This window comes from Crocodylus porosus, unplaced genomic scaffold (assembly GCF_001723895.1).
Source record: "Crocodylus porosus isolate Cpor-Errol unplaced genomic scaffold, CroPor_comp1, whole genome shotgun sequence".
In the NCBI taxonomy this organism is placed as follows: Eukaryota; Metazoa; Chordata; order Crocodylia; family Crocodylidae; genus Crocodylus; species Crocodylus porosus.
The window spans coordinates 872,838-893,927 of record NW_017728934.1 but is presented as its reverse complement, the minus strand read 5'-3'; the positions used below and the strand labels follow the sequence as shown (position 1 = coordinate 893,927).

The window sequence follows — 21,090 nt, the reverse complement described above, 5'->3', positions numbered from 1 at the left end:
AACAGCATTGCTGAAATCTAATTGCATTTTATATATTGCTCACAACAGCTTATTTTGAGCCATGTTTCACAGCAATCAAACAGGGATTTCTGACTTCATTACTTGAGTTCTGATTGCTGGTGTGAGAGCCACTTGTTAAAGAGGACAAAGCCTCTCACCAATTAAAAAATAATTTTAAAAGATGTCACTAAAATAAAAGCCTATTTCTTTTTTTAGTTTCCATGGTAGCCTGAAGTTATACTGAAGTATCTCTCCATGAGACAGAACTTCCTAGTTACACCTTCAGAAACTAATAAGCATTAGCCAAAGTCAAGTCCAAAACATCTGGTTTAATTCTTCCCTGACTTTTTATCATCTCCTTTGTTTAAGGCATATTCACCGAGTGCAATTACTACCATCTTCATCCTAAGAATTAAAATTGCATTCATCTGAGCAACTGCAGGCAGGTCAGGAAAACTGAAACATGACCATTAAATAAGCACTTGAGCATTCTGTCATGGCCACAGACCATTGCCCTAGCTACTCTGCTCCACTGTGTACTACTTTCCACTTAAGAACCAGAGGACAAAAGTCAGAAAATGTCCTTTGTGACTCAGTTTTCAAAGATGTGGTATTAAACAAGATTCAGGGCATGATTTCCCACTATCTATATTGAGCTTTCTGGCTTGGTTAGGTAAGGGCATACCTGAAATCAGAAGTACACAGCACAATGCACATAACTGCACCACTTTCAACAAAAGCTAACTTTTTCCTTTCAACTTCATTTTGAGAGGTATAAATTAGATTTGCTCCAGAGAAGTTAATACTGCTGTACTGGTACCAAGTTACTGTAAAAGGAATGCCATCAGAAACAATTACTCACTGTTACTATCACCAACTTTAGATGCCATCAGGGTTTCTTGCTTATCACTTACAGCACTTCTGAAATGATGAATAAAGCTCTCTGTTAACACAGCTGTACCACTGGTGCACAAACATTACCGAAGTCATTTCCATGATGCTGGCTGCTTACCGCCATGTGCATTCACCCAAAGTGCAAACCCCATCCACTACCAGGAACAAATGATACACATTATCCGCAGGTGGAAATGGAAACACAGATTGTAAGTGTTCATGGACATCTATAGCTAGTAACTGAATCTGAATGTGAGGGAGGACAAAGGAGTGTCTGGGTACAAGTTAATTTTACAGTAACTGCCCTGGTGATATATTTGGAGTTGGGCCTGATCTATATTAAGAGTTAAAAACACATCCCTAAGTGGCATAGGTATGCTAGCAAAAAACTCCAATATAGATGCAGCTGAATAAAATAAAAAGTATAGTTTATTTTCCTGGAAAATATTATAAACTACATTAGTGAAAGGCCTGTTTTGCATCTCCATGAGGACAGTTTACTATTCTGGCAAGTCTTTTAAAGAACTTAGGCTAGGACCAGTTCTCACGTGATGGGAGGACCACTAGTTTCAGCCAACCTATGGCCTCTTTCAAAGCATAAAATTAAAGGAGTCTTATCTTTGACTCCAAGAGTCTTTACATCAGGGCCTTAGTTTTCCATTGGCTTAGGGCCTGCTCTTGTTCCCAGTAGAGCTAATGGCAAAACTTCAAATAGGATGGGGCGCTAACTGCACAATAACCTATTTTCAATGTAGTGCGTTTGAATGAGGATCATTGTATGCTGGGGAAAGAGAATTAGGGTTTCTCCTGTGAACCATTCTTTTGTTTTGCTTTGTGATCCAGGCCCCAGGGACCCAGGTGGTGTGAGGAAGTGAACAGGGCTGCCACAGAGCATAACAGAAAAAGGAAAGAAAAAAGGATGGAGGCCCAGTTTAAGGGGGGAAAGGGTTGTAGAGGAATGATATGAGAACAGATGTAAATAGCCTCCTTAAAGAAGCAATAGAAGGCTCATCATTTAGGACTTTTAAAACTGAAGTGGACAAAATACTCAAATGTGCTCTGAAGGGGACCATAAGACTACTCATGGTACAAAAAGTAAGCACCTGTGTAAGCACTGATGGCATCAGGCCCATTGAATAAAAGATTGCTTTTTCCCTGTGGTATAAATAGATAAGTCAGGAGGAAGGAACAGGACCTGCAAGGAGTAAACAGCTGATGGTTTGCAACTGGGTTATGAATGCCATGATTTCTTGTTCTTGTGTCAAATTTTGTTTTGGTTTTAAGGTTTTCTTTCCGTCTTGGACTTCTGCTCCTGTTGGACCTTAGTGCACCAAGGTTTGAAACATGCAAGTGTTTGAACGTTACGGAATGGGGAATCAAAAGGCAATGAGAATGCTACTGAGCAGAAGAAAATGAAGTGGAAATTCTCCAAAAAAGTAACATTACATTGCATGTTGAGCCTAAGCAAGATAGGTTAGTCACAGGTTAATATCAGACTTGGGCAAATAGGAAAGAAACCATAGAGTCCTTTCACATCAAGCATTATCTGCTTCAGTACGTTAAAGGTTTGAGATGCTCAGATACCATGGTGATGAGCATTGCATGAGTACCTAAGACAGCAAGTCTAGCCCTTGGTCCTGCTATGAGAAACATGGGCTTCAGATATGAGTCACATATTTCTAGAAGAGCATCAATTCTTATCAGTATTAAACTAGCACTTGGTAAACTTTTGCTTTCTCTTCCAGATTCATTAAACACATATGGTCTAGACCCACCAGTTAGGTGCACTCAGGTACATCCCTATTAGAGCCCACTATAATCATGGAGTTTCATATGGGAGAATGGGTTAACTTGTGTTTCTCTTTGGAGGGCAGAGGTCTAAAAACACTACCAAGACTGCTCAGATCTTGCTTTGTCTTAGGTACCCATGCAGTGCTTATCAGTCATCACCGTGGTATCTGAACATCTTGCAACCTTTACCATGCCTAAGCAAATAATGCTTAATTCGCTCACATAGAAAGTCTGGTAGAGCATAGAACAGAACAATTTTTCTCAAGTCCAAGCTAATATTCTACCTACTAGACCATGCTTCCCATCTTATGAACCCTGAAGCCTGCCTGTGTCTTGCCACTTAAGACAAATTCATCACAGTTCTTCCAACTTCCATTTTCTACTTCTTCCACTCTCTTCTCCTCCCTGATCTGCCAGAGTCTGGACTTGACCTTGATGGAAAATAAATTATCACGCCTCACAAGTTTTATCTGGCTTTTACTGGGGAAGGAGGGAGAGGAGATGGGTTAATGGGAGAAATGATTCCTTAAGATGCTATTTCAGGGACGATTCAATTTCTCTTGGCATCTGGGGGAAATTTCTCTTGGCATGTCTGTGGCAGGAATCCCACTGGGTTCATGGGGGTTTTGTATGTATGTTTGAAGACTGATGACGAAATGATTTTAACTTCTGCAGTTGATCCTACAGTGAGTGCACATAGAAAAAAGAAGAGCAAGAGAGACAGAAAACACCCGCCCTGTTGAGAGGAAACTGTTTGACCACACATGGGTGGTAAAATAGAGTCCATTTCCCTTTGTTGATTGTGAAGCAACTGCTAAAGCATTGCATTGCTGCTTTCCTTTCCCCCACTTTCCCCTCCCCATCCTGACTGAGAGATCAGAGGTACCTCACAGTAAGCCCTAAGGCTACAAAGAATCTCACACCACCACACCCAACCACATAACCCAAGTACTACATTTTTTGTATGAGGATGCCACAATTTGGGCTGTGAGTTACTTATATCACCCCACATACATCTCAGACAAGGTTCTTTGGGTAGATGTGATCTCTTTTATTAGACCAAGTGAATAGTTTGAAAAATTGCTCTTTGCAAGCTTTCAGGGACAAGCACCCTTCTTCCAGCATAGGGAGAGGCTGGTGGTGTTTTCTGTGCTCTCCTGAGTAGAAGCTTTGGGGATGGTTGTATGGTCCAGAAAAGCAATAAGGAAAGAATCACATACAATTATTATGTTGGGAAGGACACTAAAATAATTTCTGGGTCCTGTGAATAATTAAATCCTGGGGCCTGGAAACCTAACCCCAAATCCTATTATAATGCCCCAGAAAGAACCCTTCCCGTCTGCTTTCCCTTAACAGACTAATTCCCTTAGTCTAAAATTGAAGTAGAGAAGTGGTAAATCAGGCTAAAGGAATATTATAATCTTCCTTTTGACACCAGATTATCAGAGATGCTAAGCACTAGCAACTCCAGTATAATAAGTTTTCTAGATGCTCAGTACTTCTGAAAATCAGGGACCAAGTAAACAATCCAAAGCTGCAAATGGTATTACTTTGTATGAGTGTAACTCCCTGAATCCTAGATCCGTGACTGGGCCACTAAATCTCACCACGTACCAGATTGTAGAATCACAGAAAATGAGGGTTGGAAGGGACTCAAGAGGTCACATCTAGTTCAACCCCCTGTTCAAAGCAGGACCAGCCCCAACTAGATCATCCCAGCCAAGGCTTTGTCTAGCCAGGTTTTAAAAACCTCCAAGGATGGAGATTCCACCTCTTCTCTGGGTAACCAGTTCCAGGTCTTTACTACCCTCCTAGTGAGAAAGTTTTTCCTAATATCCAACCTAAACTTCCTTTGCTGTAACTTGAGACCGTTGCTCCTTGTTCTGTCATCTGCCACCACCGAGAACAGACTAGTGTCATCCTCTTTGTAATAATCACCCATCAGGTAGTTGAATCTCCTATTAAATCCCCTCTCAGTCTTCTCTTCTCCAGACTAAATAAGCTCAGTTCCCTCAGCCTCTCCTCATAAGTCATGTGCCCCAGTCCATTAATCATTTTCATTGCCCTCCACTGGACTCTCCAAATTGTCCACATCCTTTCCGTAGTGGGAGCCCAAAACGGGACACAGTACTCCAGATGTGGCCTCCCCAGTGTCCAGTAGAGAGGAATAATCACTTCCCTTGATCTGTGGCTATGCTTCTACTAATGCAGCCCAGGTTGCCATTAGCCTTCTTAGCAACAAAAGCACACTTTTGGCTTATATTCAGCTTATTGATCCAGAATACCTGCCCTGTATCTGGGTCCAAGAAGGCAGTTTTTCTTAAGCCCCTGGGGAATAACTGTTCTTCTGGCATGGTTTAGTACCCACCAAGGTGTTGGGGCTTAATGCCCATTTTATGGAAATGGGAGTTTCCTCCCTAGCGTGCTCCTGCGGCCATATGGCTGAGGGCAAGCAAAACCTGGGGGCATCCAAACCCCAAGCCTCTGGGTTTAGCCCTGCACATAGGATGCCTGCCAAAGACATTGGAAATATCTGAAGCCCCTGGTGGGGTTGCAGGATGTTTGCCGGTTATAGTAGGGCCACTATAGTTCTGGACCAACTCATGAATTTGGACTTGATTTGGCTGAATTGGCTTGGAACATGAAAAAGTTCCTTAAAAAAATCCAGACTAGCTGCCCTGTGAGCATTCAAAAGAATGCAGTATATAATAAATTAGACAGAAATGTCTAATTAATGTAGACCATGAGACTTCTAGCTGGATCAAGTGGTATTTCCCCCTCCATTGAGAAACCTTTAGAAAAGGGGTTCTCAATCTTTTAAACTTGTGGCAACCCTCCAACTCACTTTTTTTTTGAAAAATAATACAGCAATTCTTCTGTTGCAAAGAACTCAGAAAAACCAAAACAGGTCAGAATGTTTTTGAACTATGGTTTCCTATTTGTAATCTTTAGGTTTATTTAATGAATCATGTGTAGGTATTTGCAGACTGAACAGTGTTAATATTGGGTGACACCCTGTGGCACCCTTAAAAGGATTTCACAGCACCCTGGCGTTACTGCAGCACCCCAGATGAGAATCAGCGCTTTAGAACATGAGGCGGTTCTGATCATCACCTGCCCTGTTTTTATTGCAGATTGGGTTCTCATTAGCTCATAAAAACTAAGTAGGATCTATATTTGGATGGGAGATTTCCTATACACCCTAGGTCATCGGGTCCCAAGCTCTGACAGAATACGCACTGCCAATTTAAAACGATACAACCTCAAGTATCACCAGCGAATTTTTCAGTTCAACCTTAAGTAAATTTTTGTCATGTAATTATAATAAATCTGTTAACAAGTACCACTGACAGGTTGTCTACCACTGGTGGTACCCATAACACAGATTGGGAACCGCTGCCCTAGGTAGTTGAGCTGTGTAAGGATTGGGACTATGTCACTGAGGATTGGGACCATGTCAGTGTTGCTTCTATTCACACTGCCAAGCATAGTGTCATTTTTCTGTAGCACATTTTCTTGGGCTAAAGCAGGGGTGGGCAGTTATTTCAGGTGGAGGGCCACTTAGTGAGTTTTGGCAAGCCATTGAGGGCTGCATGACAGGCAGCCGGGGGCAGATAAATATTGATTTTCTGAATTTTTTAGGGGCCCCGCGGGCCGGATAGAATGGCCTGGCAGGCCGCATCTGGCCTGTGGACTGCATTTTGTCCACCCCTGGGCTAAAGGATCTGCATGCATCACTGCACCTCTCTCTGCCTCAGTTGCCCCCGTAGTAAAGCAAAGGAAATAATACACCCTCAATTTGAGGGTGATCTCTATTACAGTCCACAGGTGGGTCATAAGGGGACTTAAGAGTCCAATCCTTGAGCCACAGAGCCATCCACAGATGTTGCAGGTCTTTCCACAGGGCAGAGAGTAGGCCGAAGGCTAGGATTTCTCTTCTTTTTCTCCCTCCACTCTCTCTTTTCTGCTTTGAGGGCAAGATGCTTTACAATCTCTACCAAAGGATATGAGATTCAATTAGTTCCCTCCTCTTGTGATTTTCCCTCAGTATTTGTGATGTTCTGTAAGGCACCAGCTTCTGAAGGCCCAGGGTTATATCAGCATCTCCAATTTAATTTAAAAAGTACATTTTTAAATCTTATGGATGGGGTAGGAGGGGGAAGAAAGCTGAACATCGTGGTTCAGGGATAAAGGTTGGAGCCATGTTGATCTAAAGGCAAAAGCAGTCAGTGTGGGATAGCCGGGCTCTTTTTATGAGACCAACTAAATGACTGCAAAAAACATTTGCTTTATTTGCAAGCTTTCAGGTTCCTGTGCCCTTCCTCAGGCAAAAGAGGATGCAAAGATTGTAACGTTGCTCCCAGGTAGAAATAAAACTTCATCTTGCACAGGAGCGGTGGAGGGCGGTCCAGGCAACCCCCCTTGTAGCGCTCCTGATCGTTTCCAGAAAAACCCAGCGTTGAGCGAAACCAACCCGAGATGGCGACCGCGAGCGTTTACAACGACCCGAGATGGCGACTCCCTTGGGTTATAACGAAACCCAAGCGCCAAGCGGAACCGGGCGTCCATTTAGAACATAGCCAAACAGCCATATACGTTTTCCCAGATGGAAAAGTTAATTTCAGGCCAAAAGTTAGAGCAGCCCCCTCCAAAAAATCAAAACTTGCTTCAGATTGATTGGGCTGTTTTAGTTGCCCCGTTTGCTTGGGTCAATGAGGCCTGTGCCCTGTTTCTGGGTGCAGTAACGTTGGCCTTCGTGGCAGCCGTGTGGCAGGCCCGCCCCCACGCGCGGGAGTGCAGGTACAGGAGAATGGTGCAGGCCTGGGTGGGTGGGAAGGCCCGGCTGGGCGGGTTCCACGGCGCCGTCCATCACTCGAAGCGCGCGCCGTGATTGGAGCGCCGCGGCGTCACGTGGGGCGCGGCCGAAGCTATATAAGGGCGGGCGGGGCAGGCGACGGCCGCCATTTTGTCCAGGGAGGACGAGGGGAGCGTGGACCCGCGCGGGATCGAGGCGGCGGCGAAGAAGTAGCAGCGCGCGCGCGATCCCCTCTCGCGCTCTCCCCCAGAATCGGTGAGGCCCTCCTTGGGGCTCCCCCAGGCGGAGCGGACGTAGGCGCCGGGCCCGGCGGCAGACAAAGGCCCGCCGCCATTTTGTGCGGGCGGCGGGACCCGACCGCGCGGGGGGAGAAAGAGTGCGGGGGGCGGGTGTTTTGCGCCGGCGCTCCCCGGCTAGAGGGCGTCTCGGCCTGCGGGCCTGGTGGGCGCTGCTATCGCTGGGGATGGCGCCGTCCTGCCCCTCCCCCCTCGACGCGCGGGAACAATGGAGGCTTCCGCGCATGCGCACGAGTGGAGGCATGCGCCCCCTATTGGCGCGCCTCTCGTACTCCAGTTTGGCCGTGTGCGCATGCGCAGCTCTGGCTGGGGTGGGCAGCTGAGCTTCCTTCCTCTGCTAAGCCCTTTCCCTTATCCCTGTGTGAATTCCTGGGAGAAGGTGGGATGTCTGGCTTTCTTGCTCGCTGTGCTTCCCAGTGAAGCTGGTGGAGCGTTTCCAAATGGGACCTAGTCAGTGCGTAAATGTCTGCTACTTTGCTCCCCTCCCCCCATGCACTGGAGATCCCTCGCTTCAGAGGATGCTCAATCGAGTCTGCTCCACACGGCAGCGGAGGCAAACTGTGGCGTGTGCAAAATGGACATCAGTGCACAGAAAGCAGCAGCAATGTACTTCTGAACTAAAACACACCGGAGGTGCCTCACTTCATAAGTGCTGCTGCTGTTTTCTCAGCACTGACGTGTGTTTTTTCTGCTTGTACACCTGCAAGTGTTGCGGCGCTGAGTGCTTTTCACAGCTCCGACCACTGTGGTACTTGCATGCGTAAGAATGCCACATGTTTTCAAGGCTGCAAGTGGGATGAAGTAGGGGCCCACTTAACAGGCATGTAGGTGAAGCAGGGTCTGCTCGCAGTTTGTGTAAGATCACATAGTGTTCTCCTTGCCCACAAGCATGTAACGGTTGCACTTTTATAGCTGCAAAGAGAAAGAAACAATACCTGACCTGAAATGTTTTTATTGTAGTGATGCATCGTGACTCGTGTCCGCTGGACTGCAAGGTTTATGTTGGTAACCTTGGCAACAATGGCAACAAAACTGAATTGGAGCGAGCTTTCGGCTACTATGGGCCACTGCGGAGTGTGTGGGTGGCAAGAAACCCTCCTGGCTTTGCTTTCGTGGAATTTGAAGATCCACGAGATGCAGCTGATGCAGTAAGAGAGCTAGATGGAAGGTAAAATATCTGAACGCAGTTCACTTAAAACTAAAAATCTCAGTTTGTGTTCAACATCCTGTATTGGTAAAAGCAACCAGACAATTAGGGATGCAGAAATCTTGTGATTAAATAGCTTTATAACATAGGAGCTTAACTTTTACGGTGCATGTTTTAATTGATCTTGTTCTATAGGTAGCTTCTCGCAGTTTGCACATCTGGCATGAAACTGATACTTAATTGCTAATTTGAGTGAAGGGAACTTTCAGTTTAGGGAAAATAAGCTTTGGATGCTTTAAAACACTAAGCTGTGTTTCTGTCATCCTTGCAACAGGGATCTAATCTTAAAATAGCTTCAAAAACAGATCACTACATAGTGTGCGTTACAGAGCTAGCTAGCATGCAGCTGAATCCTGAAGTATTAAAAAGTCTGTAAAACAGTGTTTTATTTCTCTTAACAGTTAACAGTTAACAATGCAGTTTCGGAAATATTCCTAAATGGTAGCATCTTGATTTCAGCTAGCTCAAATTTGATGTGCATAGATTATAAAGGCTTTCAAATGAAGGTAAGGGGAGATGGCACCTTTAAAGACTGATTTGTTCAGGGGCATAATCTTGTAGGCTGTTGCCTATAGAAGCACAGATCCCTCAGAACAAGTTAGTCTGTAAGGTGCCACTCTACCTTCTAACTTCAGACTGCTATAGTTATCTGACTTTCAGATATTCATCATGTAAATAAGAGATTCAGATGGGTTTTTAATCTTACTAGGTTTTTTGTGTGTAGACAAACTTGTTCCTATAAGCTTTTATAAGTGCTGATGTTTATTTCAGAACCCTGTGTGGGTGCCGCGTCAGGGTGGAGCTGTCCAACGGTGAAAAACGGAGTCGGAACCGTGGTCCGCCTCCATCATGGGGTAGGCGTCCTCGAGATGATTATCGCAGAAGAAGTCCTCCTCCTCGCCGCAGGTATGCTGGGTCAGAGTACATACATAGTTGTTGGCATTGTTACCACTTAGCATCATAGAAGCAGGCTTTTTTTAAAGCATGTTGATGGGAAACATGCATCTGCTCTTAATTTGGAGATTCCAAACACTCTAAAAAGAGGTGAATACAAGTTGTGTTGAATGTTGGCTTTTGTCCTTAGGTCACTGTGTGCAGGTTGATAGTCAGCGCCCTCTCTCCTGGATTTTATCCTCTTTCATCCTAAGATCTATTCATCTTCTAGTCGCACTTTCCCTTTCTTGCCCTTACTTCAACTTAGGATATGTCCTTTCCTTTACTCCATAATGGCAAACATTACATACAGCAACCTAGGCTTTTCCAGGCTAATGTATTCTCCACTTTGTTTTGCACAATATTAAATACTTGCCAAGTAGGCAACTTTATTCATAAAGAAAGCCTACTTTAAATGTACAACAATCATTTTAAATATAACTTAAAATTTCTGACTGAAGCATTTAGAACATAAATGTGGCAAATCTGTCACTTGTTTTGTGAACCCAGTTCTAAAATAGGGCACACTCTTGGATCCAGGCTAACTTGTCTGGATGTTAATAACTGTGCACTTCCATCAAATCTACAGCATGGTTTTTACAGGACTGAATTACCTATTGCAGGTGAGTGAAGTCCTCACAAGGCAAGGTTTCAAGCTTATCCCTCTCGCTGTTTTTTTTTTTTTTTTTAAATAACACGATAGGAGTATTTGTTAGCTAATAGATGGTTGTACTGATGGCTTGTTTTTCATTTTTTTATGCTTTTTGGTCCATCTATTAATAAAAATGAACCCGTTACAGAGTCACCATCATGTCTCTTCTCACCACCCTCTGAGTCTGCATTAGCCAGTCAACTAGCCCTTTCAGCGTCATGTGACCAGCGCGCCCCATTCAGCTTGGCTGGTGTCGTTTCACATGACCCAGGCATGGCCAGTCGTCAGGTTGCACCGCCCTTTGGTTCCCGAGCATGCTGTTTTCTCTCAGCCTTCTCTCCAACCTTAACCAAATCGGCAGCAGCCACCTCGACCGCCCACACATTCCCGGCCAATCAGCTCAGCTGTTTATTTACCAAATGTCTTCACAACAACTACAGCAGCAGCCTTCGGCTAACAAAAAAGCAGGAAAAATCCACAACACCCCCTTCGCCAACCAACTAAATACAACGCAACATCTGGCAAAACCTTTTCAGCAAATTCTTCTTGGCAGTCAGTCCGGCAGCCTCACCTCACCATTTCTAGCTTGTTGAAACCAAAAACTAGTAAGTTTTTCCTGCTTATACAGTTTACTGCTGGTTAAAATAAGGAGTAAGCGGCTTATAAGTAATTACTTTTCTCAATCAAAGGCTGGCTGTGCATAATTGAGTGGTAACGTACATATGTTGCTTGAAAAACTTTTAAGGGTGATAAGGAAACTTTACATATTGAAATAGAGCAAAAAGTAAAGAGGCAGTGTATATGCATGTGATGTGCGAAATTAAATTAATAAAGCTCTAACAAACTTAGCTTTTTCCTGCAGAAAATCCTATCACCTTTAAATGGTTTTACTAACAGTTTTCAAAACTTAAAACAATTACTTTTTTGGGATGAACTGGGCCGAGCTAAGGTTATTTTTTTAAAGTCTAAACACACTGGCATTTTAAAAATGACAATCACAAATATGCAGTTCTAATGTAGCACTTTAATGGCATTATCAATATTTACACAGAGCGCATTTTCACTTTTTCCACTTGGTATCTCTTATGTCTTGTCATGGATCCTTTTGGCTTGCATGGGTTCCAAAACATTGGTTTATGTTACTTTTGGAACCACTTGTGGGACTTTGGTGTGGTGTTCTGGGCAGAGATTTAGTTGATATGGAAACGTTACATTGGACAAGTCTGCTATGAAGCATTAGTTTAAAGTGAATTTCTGGTTGGAAACGTGCTGTTCACACTGAGCTTTGTTTTACTGCCTTAATCTTTCCATGCGTTTTACTGGATGATGGATGCCTATTTTTCTTGGCACGTTCCCTGGGCCCAGCAGTGAGTTTGACAAGTTGGGAAATGCCTCGCCCCGTTAATGCTAAAAAAATAGGAAAAAAGCCTCACTTTTCCCTTTCTGATTTTTAGATCACCGCGAAGGAGAAGCTTTTCTCGTAGCCGCAGCAGGTAAGCAAGTATCGATTAAATAAGACATTATTTGAGAGGCCTTAGGAGGTATCTTTTTTTTTTTTGGTAAATTCCTGTTTTATTTGCCTAAAAATGGCATATTTGGAATAGTTCTGCTAATACAAGGTAACAAGTTCTAGGCAGGTATGAAATATTCCAAATATTTATATTATGCCATAGGCTTGCTTCAGCTTAATTACATTTTTAACAACATTGCCTACATGGCAAATAATGCATTAGTGTTCGCTTTTTTCCAGTCTTAACTAAATACTCCTTTGTGGGAGTGGAGGTACCAATTAGAATTAACATACTGGAAAAAAACCCAAAACTTAGGCACTTCAGTAGAAATCTACAATGCGCCTTGCAAATTCTTTGATTATCGTGGTTTCTTGGCTTATGTGCTGCTTTTCCTGGATAGTGAGATACAGGATAGTTATATTTGAAGAAGTTACTGATGCTTCATCTTGAACCTGCCTGTAGTGCAAAGGTTAAAAGGCTGGGATTTCTAGGTACCTCAGTAACAATCAAGCAGTGTCTTGTATTATGGTAACATAATCCATGTAATTTTGTATTGATGCTAGATAGTCATATCCTTGTTACAGGTCCCTCTCCAGAGACAGAAGAAGAGAGAGATCGCTGTCCCGGGAAAGAAATCACAAGCCTTCTCGTTCCTTTTCCAGGTCTCGTAGGTAAGTATTTAACATGTCTCCAAAAGAAGTATGAATGCAAGACTTGCATAATTCAATTCCATTAATTTTCCTAATTGTTTTGAGGCGTATTCATGCTGTGTCACTTACAGGTAAAAGCCATATGTCTAGTTTTTCAGGCAAATCATTCATTACAAACTTGTTAAAGAGATTAAAATTGAGATCTGTAAAAGTTAAAGTGCATAACTCTTAATTGCTTAATTTAAGAATTAAATTCAGAAATGTATAGGTGAAATAATACATTGTTGCACCTCTAACATTATTTATCTTATTTAGTCGCTCTAGGTCAAATGAGAGGAAATAGGACTTTCGGGAGAAGCTGTGTACAGGAAGTCAGATCTGAGGACAGGAAGAGGAAGAGTATGTACAGAACACTGTTTTGTTTGAGACTTCACAAAGCTCAGAGCATTTTAAAAACATTTTAGCTGTTAAACTTGCTTTGTTTCTTGTATCTTGTAACAGGTGACAGATGTAAAGATGTGAATCTGTATATGGTTCTGAAGAGATCATATGATTTGTAATACTACTAAACTTAGTGCTTTTCCTTTACAATGTACCCTTATGCATAATTTCTAGTTGCTTAGAATGGTACTTGGTTTGTACCGCATAGATGGAAGAATGTTTCTGGTCTCTAGTGCATTTTGGAATCTCTTTGCTGGGAATCTAAGTTTTGAAACTTGCAGTGAAAACATTTTTAATATTCATTGCAGCATTTTTTTTCTAACCAAACTGAATTCAGTCTATGCAGAACAAGAAGTGTCTGCTTTCCAGCCTGGTGGGGGAAGAGATGGAGATGCAAACCAATAAAAGATTAAGGGAATGAGTGAATTCCAGTTGGTGTTATCCAAAGCTCCTTAAGTTGTAACTTTGTATTAGCTGGAACAGCTATTTGCCACTATGTGAAATGTAGTTTTTTAATCCCATGGGTCAGTAAATTCTGTATTTCCTGCGATTTAGAGCACTGCTTTTAATAGACGATTGTCTAACCATCCAGTCCAGAGTGTTGAAGCAGACCAAATTATACAATAAAACTGACAACTGGAGTGGATGGTTTCAGTGTGTAATGGTACATTGTAAGTGTGAGAAATAACATTTCTTTACTGTACAAGAATTTTCATGTCACTTGTAAAATGTTTTTTGTGAGATTCTTGGGATTAAAGTTTTGGTTACAAATCGTTGTAAGTATTTAACTTTGAATACCTACCATACATTTCCATGCAGAACACACTCAAATCTGGATGGTTTGGCATAATTCACCTCAAATAGAACACTGTTCCAAAGTATTACAGTCCAAATTGAAGCCATTCGTGTCATCTTAATACCTCTTCAACAGTAAATTTAACCATATGGAATATGTTTAGTTGCAAGATGCAGGTTATTAGTGTGGTTAAGTTGAAACCACCTGCTGCTTGGAAATAGTTGATTGTGCTCCATAACATTTCACACTTCGAGTGATGAGGTCACTAAATCTATAGCTGGTTTACAATACTACTCTTCCTGACACAAACTAGCCTTCTGACTAGACAGTCTAGCAGATTCAGCTTTGAATTCTATGCCTGCTGTTGGGCTTCAGTAATGCTTGTCTAAACAAACAAACCAAAAACAAGCAAAGAGAGCTTATTGTTTCCTGTATCCTAGGATTTCATTGGTAATAAGCTTAAAACAAACTGTTTACTTTAAACTTGGCTTTCCATTTTGTCAATGAGGTTTTAAAATTGCTTCTATCTGTAAACTGAAGTCTTGCATGGAGATTGCACCCCAGCATTGAAAACAAATTTCTGGCATGGCTCAAATGTAAGTAGTTCCAGACTTCATAATGGATCCTTTTCTTCCTGTATCCAGGAAAATAGGCAAAATCACATTTTCTGATCTTGTATATCTAGATTAAATCAATCATGCTAAACAGCCTTGTGGTTTAATTTCCTTCACTGTCATATTTAGTATGGGGGTGGTCAGGGACTATTGTATGAGGCTTGGACTAAATAATTGTGAAGGAATAGTTATCAGTGCTACTCCAGGGCTGTTCTGTTTCACAAAGAATATACAGGCAAGTAGTATTAACTAAATAGTTATTCACAATACACGACATTGCACTATATGGTTAAATGTAAACCAATGATGCATTTCCCCTCAGATGTAATGGGGCTTGCTTATGACTTTATAAACACCTGGTAAAGTTAGTCCTTGTACAGCTTAATAGGATCTGGGATCCTCAGTTCATCAGCTTGATTGGGTCAGGCTGCTTTCAAGAGTGGTAGCACACAGTAGTTCTGTATTTTAGGGCTGACGCTTAGGTCAGGTCCCAGAAGGCTCATCTAGGTGTATACTCAAGCTAGAAAACATACAAAAAACTAGAACTTTTGGTTCCAAAATGATACCTTAAAGGCCAACTGGAAAATGGCAAGAAAATTGTCAGTGCTTTTGGCAGATGTGCACATACATCTCCTAGCCAGCAGAGGTCACCATGTATCATTTCAGGGATAGCAAGAAGGGGATGGGTTATGGGTATGAAACTCAGCTCTTGGTACAGATTTCATTTTCTCCTTTTAAATTTAATGTTGCATTTTTGGATCCATCTAAACTGGAAAAGCAGCCATCAGCCTCTTTGCATGGGACCTGGACAGTAATAGTTCTTTATCATCCTGCTCCCTCTTCCTTGTGCTCTTGTGGATTGACAGGCATGGAATAGCCAAGCTTTCCCACAGCTCCCTGGGAGATTAGCCTTCCTGGTTACAGGTTGATTCCTCTTTTGGCTAAGCTTGTGGGGTGTGGAGGGGAACTAGCAATCTTCCAGTAGTATAAACAAATGTTCAACTTAAGGGGTGGGGGAACAATTCTCTGATATGCCAGAGGTAGTGTACTACAGGAAGTATGATAAGTTTTCTACATCACTCAGAGTGCAAAAGTTAGGGATTTTCTCATGTCCAGACTTCCAGTTTTAATTTTGTTTCTTTTTTTCATTACTCATGATGATCAGAAGCAAATCTGATGTTATTTAGCTAGGATCTGCCATTGCATCAGTCCACTGGCTCTAGCTAATAAATTCTCCAGTGGAAAGCTGAAAAACATATACTTAAGGAAAAGCTGAATATGTCTAAGATAACAGTTCTTGGGTCTCTTACTCCTTATGTAACTGCATGTCTTCAATGTAAGCTTTTCAGCTCTTTTACAATACTATAACAGACTGAACCAAGAGTAAGGATTTAAACCAGTTGTGGATTCTGAGCTTGGTGTACCTCCTATTAAATAAGAAAAGCTCCACACACTCCCTTTGGAATTAGCTGTATGTGGAAATCTTTTCCTTGGTCTTATAGTGGAGTAGGTTGTTCATTGGCTATACTAAATGTAAAGCAGAAAAATAAACTGTGGTTTAAAATTAATGAATGCAAGTGTTGACAAGTTCCGTGCTTCTAGTATCTTCTGCATACTCAGTTAAGAGATCACATTGCTTCTGCAGTGATAGAGACTTTCTGGGAAGCAATTTCCCTGGTGGCTGTTCATCCTTTCCCCTGTTATTTTGGAAGTTTCCGTGGATTAAAAAAAGGAAAGCAGCCCCCAACTGCCTTTCAGTTTTTTTCCACTTATCAAATGATTAGTGAACTTGGGCAATACATAGCACAGTATCCTCAATATTTTCCTGGTCTCGTCTTTATTCTGCCCTTTGGAGGCAAGTTTTGGGTCAGTCAACTTGCCATTTGGTTAATAGGATGTTTTTAAAGAAGAGATGCTGGGTTTGTACAGGCTCTGTCTAGACTTGCAGGAATGAAACTGCTTTATACACCCCCCCTGCAAACAACACTCCTCAAGCCAATTTAACTAAGCTTGCACTTCATATGTCAAACATTGATTTTCAAATGTTATGCTGAAATGTCTCAAACTTCTGATGGGGAATGTTCTTAAGGCCCAATCCGCTGAGGGCAGCTGCGTGTAAAATTAGCGTTCATTCAAGGATCACTGTCAAGGTCTCAAATTGTTCTAAAAAGCCTGGTGATATGCCAACAGTGGCTTTGTGGATGCTACATCAGTGATCCAGGAATGGAAAAGTTGGATAATGATCTGGTAGCTAAGCATAGATGTAGGGCTACAAACTCCAGCTTTGGAATCAACTGGCAAGTATTAATGCAGAGCTGTGAGAAAAGGAATAAAATTCCCATTCTACAGCTGCAGCTGACATATGGATCTAAAGCAAAGCTTGCATTTAGAGCTGGTTACATGTAACCAGGGCAAGACCCTGGCTTGGATTTGGCAGCCAAACCTATTGATTGCCAAGCACAGTGGCAAAAAAAAATCTAACATAATTCTGTGAACATATAGATCTATGAAAATTCCAGCAATACTAGAAAGGGGAAATGCATTGCAAGCTTCTGATTTCGCACGTTATGGAGAATATCCCATCTAATGGGATGCTTTTTCAATTGTGAACTGCATGGAGTTCAATCTAAAAAGCTCTGTTGTATCTCCAGTCCAAATTTTTCTTATGTCAACCTATAGCCCGTGTGACTTGTTCTGAGTTTATTAGGTAGGTCAGAGAGTTCTGAAATTGTTCACGTTCTTGTACCACACATTTCAGTAACTATCTGAGCACTATTCAGGAAGGAGCATATTCAGTGACGACTAACATCTGTCCCTGTGGTTTGTGCTTTCTCACATCCTCTCCCCAGAGTGAGAATTGTGTGTGTAATGGAGTGTTTTGTTAAGATAGGTTTATTTTTTTTTTTAAGTGCACCATTTTGCATTCATGTTAGAGAAGCAAGTTCAAAGAAATGTATCTAGCACTTCAGCAAAAGGTGGAAAAAGTTGTGATGCTCCTTTGTCCCTGTGGGACTTGGTTCCACAGATACTGCATTAAATGGCAGAGTTAGGAGCATGGGGGAATGCTAGAAGATGACGTAAAAGAGCCAGCAAAGCAGTCTGAAATAAGGGTCCAAAGCTAGAATCTGAAACAAAAAGTCTGCAGGCAGGAACAACAATGTTATAGTCAGACAGCCAACAAGCGGGACACAGGAAACTAAAAACCAAGTAGTAGGACCCAAGGAACTAGTCGTGAGCCCACGGCTGGCCAGAAAGGCCTCTGTCCTCTTAAATTGCCTGTTGACTCTGAAAAAGCTGTTGCTTACAAGCAGGCAACCATACCCCTGGTGGGGGTGCAGCTGGACCAGCTGGGTGTAGTTAGATTATGGACAGCCAGGATCACTCAAGTAATCAGGGCCAGCTGGGGGCAATTTAGCTTGCCTCCTGCCATGCTCCGGACACATTGTATTGTCTGTACCAGTCTTTGAAAGTGCTGTCACTTGTGTTTATTTTAAAATCTATACCCCAGTGTTCAGTTTCCTCTCCTGATAAAAATAGCAGTAGGAAGCACTGATGGTACTCAATGGCACTTTAGACACATTTCTTACCATCCCCTTTTCCTTCTCTGCTGTCCCATCACCATGAGATTTAATGCCTGAACACTATATGCCATCAAGACTTGTAATGAAAGCTGCTATAATGTTTGAACGCTCCCTTCCTGTTCACGGTAATTTGATTTAATTCCTTTTTCCAGACCCATGTTGAAACGCACGACCCTCCTTGTAATGATGCAATTGCAGTGTACTGTATCCTAATGAGTCACTGTTGCCCATATGAGGTTTCTTGTTCAAATCCAGACTCGGTGAAATGCTGCTTAGTTTATAAGGTAACATCCCTAGGAAGCTTTATTGGAAATAAAAAAAATAAAATGGCTGAGTTGAACTGTCAGTCCTTTGTGGAAAATACACATTCAGACAGCTTCCACAGTAGTCCAGCTCCAGCACTAAAGCTATGGGAGATCAGACAATTTAAGAACATAAAAAACAGGTATATATTTGAGACAAAACTGATTCCACCAACTGAGGTTTAGTATTAACAACAGCACAGGGTAGATAAAAAAAATACTGCTATCATAATCCAGGCTTCTCAAAGATTCAGACTAGAAAACCTCAAATTAAGACATGTCCATTCATGCCTCACACTGATACATTATGAGAAGGTGGCTCACCAGCTGTTGTTCTGAGTGCTGTGTTGGATTTGCTATAAAGGATTTCAAAGGTCCATGGTACAATTATACTCAGGGAAAACTTAACCTATAATTAAAATGCAGCTAGCTCAGGTGAAACATCACTGTTGAATCTAGCACAGAGATACTGAACAAGAAACTGGGGGACCAAAAAAAAAAAAAAAGATTTTCCTATCAAAACTGCTGGTATTGCATTTACTTAACTTGGAATTTGAGCAGGGCGCCAAGGCATCCAAACCTTTGCAAAAAGTGCCTTGACAGCTTTACTGAATGCAAGCAGTCCGTGTGCTTCATCTGAAAGACCAGTTAAGCAGCAGCATGTGCCCCTATTACCATATAGGGACATTGATTACGAGGTATTAGGTTTATTTGATTACTGCTGTTCAAACAAATATGCCTGTTTTAGAATCAGTCTGAATCCACATCAGTTCAGGCAAATAAAGAATTAAGAAAACCTTGGGGGAAAATGTACCTTTGTGCTTTGTCCAGCTATTTTATTAAGTAGGTCCTGACAAGGCAGGTGTCCTCACAGGATCCTCAGCCCTTAAATCACTTAGAAATCAATGGCATTATTTCCATTGGTGTTAGCTCTGGATCTGGTCTTAGAGCAATTTTGGCTGCCATCATTCTTTGCATGAGACGATCTTATTCTGACTCCTGCCTGGACATAATCCACTAGTAAGTGTCAAATTTACACCAGCATAGAAGTCAGAAGAGTTCATCTTCTCGCATCCTTGTCATAAACAAAATATTTTTCCATTATCACGCATAAGTGATGGCTCTTTCTATTGCTGCAGCGAGGTCCTCCTTCGTACACCAAGGTGTCTCACCAAGCAGTCAGCAAACCAGCAGGTGCTCCATAGTCCGCAGTTCAGAGCACTCGCATATATTCGTGTCCCGTTTGTCCCATCACGTTTGTTTTTGACCTTCCAGGTTGCCGTCGCAGGCGATGCAGTCAGCAGAGTGATTCCTAGTAGTACACAGAAGAAAATCTCATTAAAATTAGCTCCCAGAAATTCAGTTTTTATTCAGACCCATGCAACCCAAGTGAAGACTGTAAATGAGAAACAGAATGTGGCCTGGAGAGATTGCAAGCCCTTGTGCTGACTGCCAAAATGATCAGCTAGGCGCATAATCAACAGGAAAGAGTGTTTTTCTTTTATAAATATTACGTTTAGTTGTCCTATTCAGAGAAGAGATGTTCATTGCACATGAAATGCCTACGGCGCTTGGAGATAGGTCAGCAGCCGCCCTGGTATCAGGGTGTGGCAGCAGTAGCAGGGCGGGATGGCGTGTCACCATGGATGTCACTTTCCAACTGGGTGGAAGATTACTGTAACCAGCTGTAATTAAAATATTACAGCTGGTAACATTGTTTTCACATGCACTCTGCTCTTTAAACAGTCTGCAGTTCCCTTAATAAAACAGTGGCATTCAAAGCCTGATAACATTTATACCACCTAAATACTTCCAAGGCTACCAGGGCTTGTAATGTTTGGATCTAATGTTTATTCACAACTTCTGTAAGCACCAGGAGTTAATAAAAATAGGATCTTATGTATGCAGTGCCAGAGCCTGCTGCCTTTGAGATCAATGGCAGAATTCCCATGGATTTTGCTTGCGGGATGAGATGAGAGTTAGCATGCTTGTGATAGACTGCGGGCTGCACAGCTGTAACTGATGGCCTAATTTATCTCTTTATGTAAAACTAGGCTTCCTATTCTCGTATTCAGTTTCCTGTATGTATACTGATAAAGGAAAAATGTTATAAACAAGCAGATGGGTGCCTTGCATCACAGGGAGAGACGTGAATTAATGGCATACACCTGGCACTGGCTCACCAGCACTCCTGTGTTCTCCTCTGGGCTGTCATTGCGAGTGCCTCACCCAGAAAGTAGATGCTTTCAAATCTTAGCCTGACCCTGTAGGCTGCATTTTCTAGATGTATTAAATAGAGGAAGTGACTTTCCTGCCTGGAAAAGGTCTAGTAAAGAAATCATTGAATGACCTGATCAGCATCTATACTATGCTTTGACAACACCCTGCCTAAAGTCCAAATACATAATTATAGGAAAGAGTCTGGGAACAGATGTGGAAGAATGAAACCAAAAGAAAAAAAATGCTTGCACTGACTCCTGACTAGCTACTGGAAACTGGCGTAGCAACTTTGAAGGAAATGAGCCCATGTCAGTTTGTACCAGCTGAGGCTCTGGCACAGTTTTACATTTGTGCTCAGAGGTACTAATATAAAGGAAGTCATTAGT

At 42.2% G+C, this 21,090-nt stretch overlaps 1 protein-coding gene and 1 long non-coding RNA gene across 3 annotated transcripts in view; one reads left to right on the top strand and one right to left on the bottom strand.

Annotated features, from left to right (window-relative positions):
* Positions 1-7,643: 7,643 nt before the first annotated feature.
* SRSF3 (serine and arginine rich splicing factor 3) lies at positions 7,644-14,377 on the top strand. The gene is made up of 6 exons (XM_019546232.1): positions 7,644-7,756; positions 8,758-8,965; positions 9,776-9,910; positions 12,044-12,082; positions 12,685-12,771; positions 13,066-14,377. Exons 2-6 carry the CDS (start codon positions 8,760-8,762, stop codon positions 13,091-13,093), a joined length of 495 nt encoding a protein of 164 aa, XP_019401777.1. The 5' UTR covers positions 7,644-7,756; positions 8,758-8,759; the 3' UTR covers positions 13,094-14,377.
* The window catches only part of LOC109317514, a 61,926-nt gene continuing 54,567 nt past the window's right edge, over positions 13,732-21,090 (bottom strand). For both annotated transcript variants that reach the window (XR_002103058.1, XR_002103057.1), the window contains exon 2: positions 13,732-19,796. This is a non-coding gene — a long non-coding RNA (uncharacterized LOC109317514). The remainder of the gene's footprint in view (positions 19,797-21,090) is intronic.

Coding starts and splice junctions, on each gene's coding strand:
- SRSF3 (XM_019546232.1), top strand. CDS start 8,760: ATGCATCGTGACTCGTGTCCGCTGGACTGCAAGGTTTATGTTGGTAAC. Junction 8,966..9,775: donor GTAAGAGAGCTAGATGGAAG/GTAAAATATCTG, acceptor TGTTTATTTCAG/AACCCTGTGTGGGTGCCGCG. Junction 12,772..13,065: donor TCCTTTTCCAGGTCTCGTAG/GTAAGTATTTAA, acceptor TATCTTATTTAG/TCGCTCTAGGTCAAATGAGA.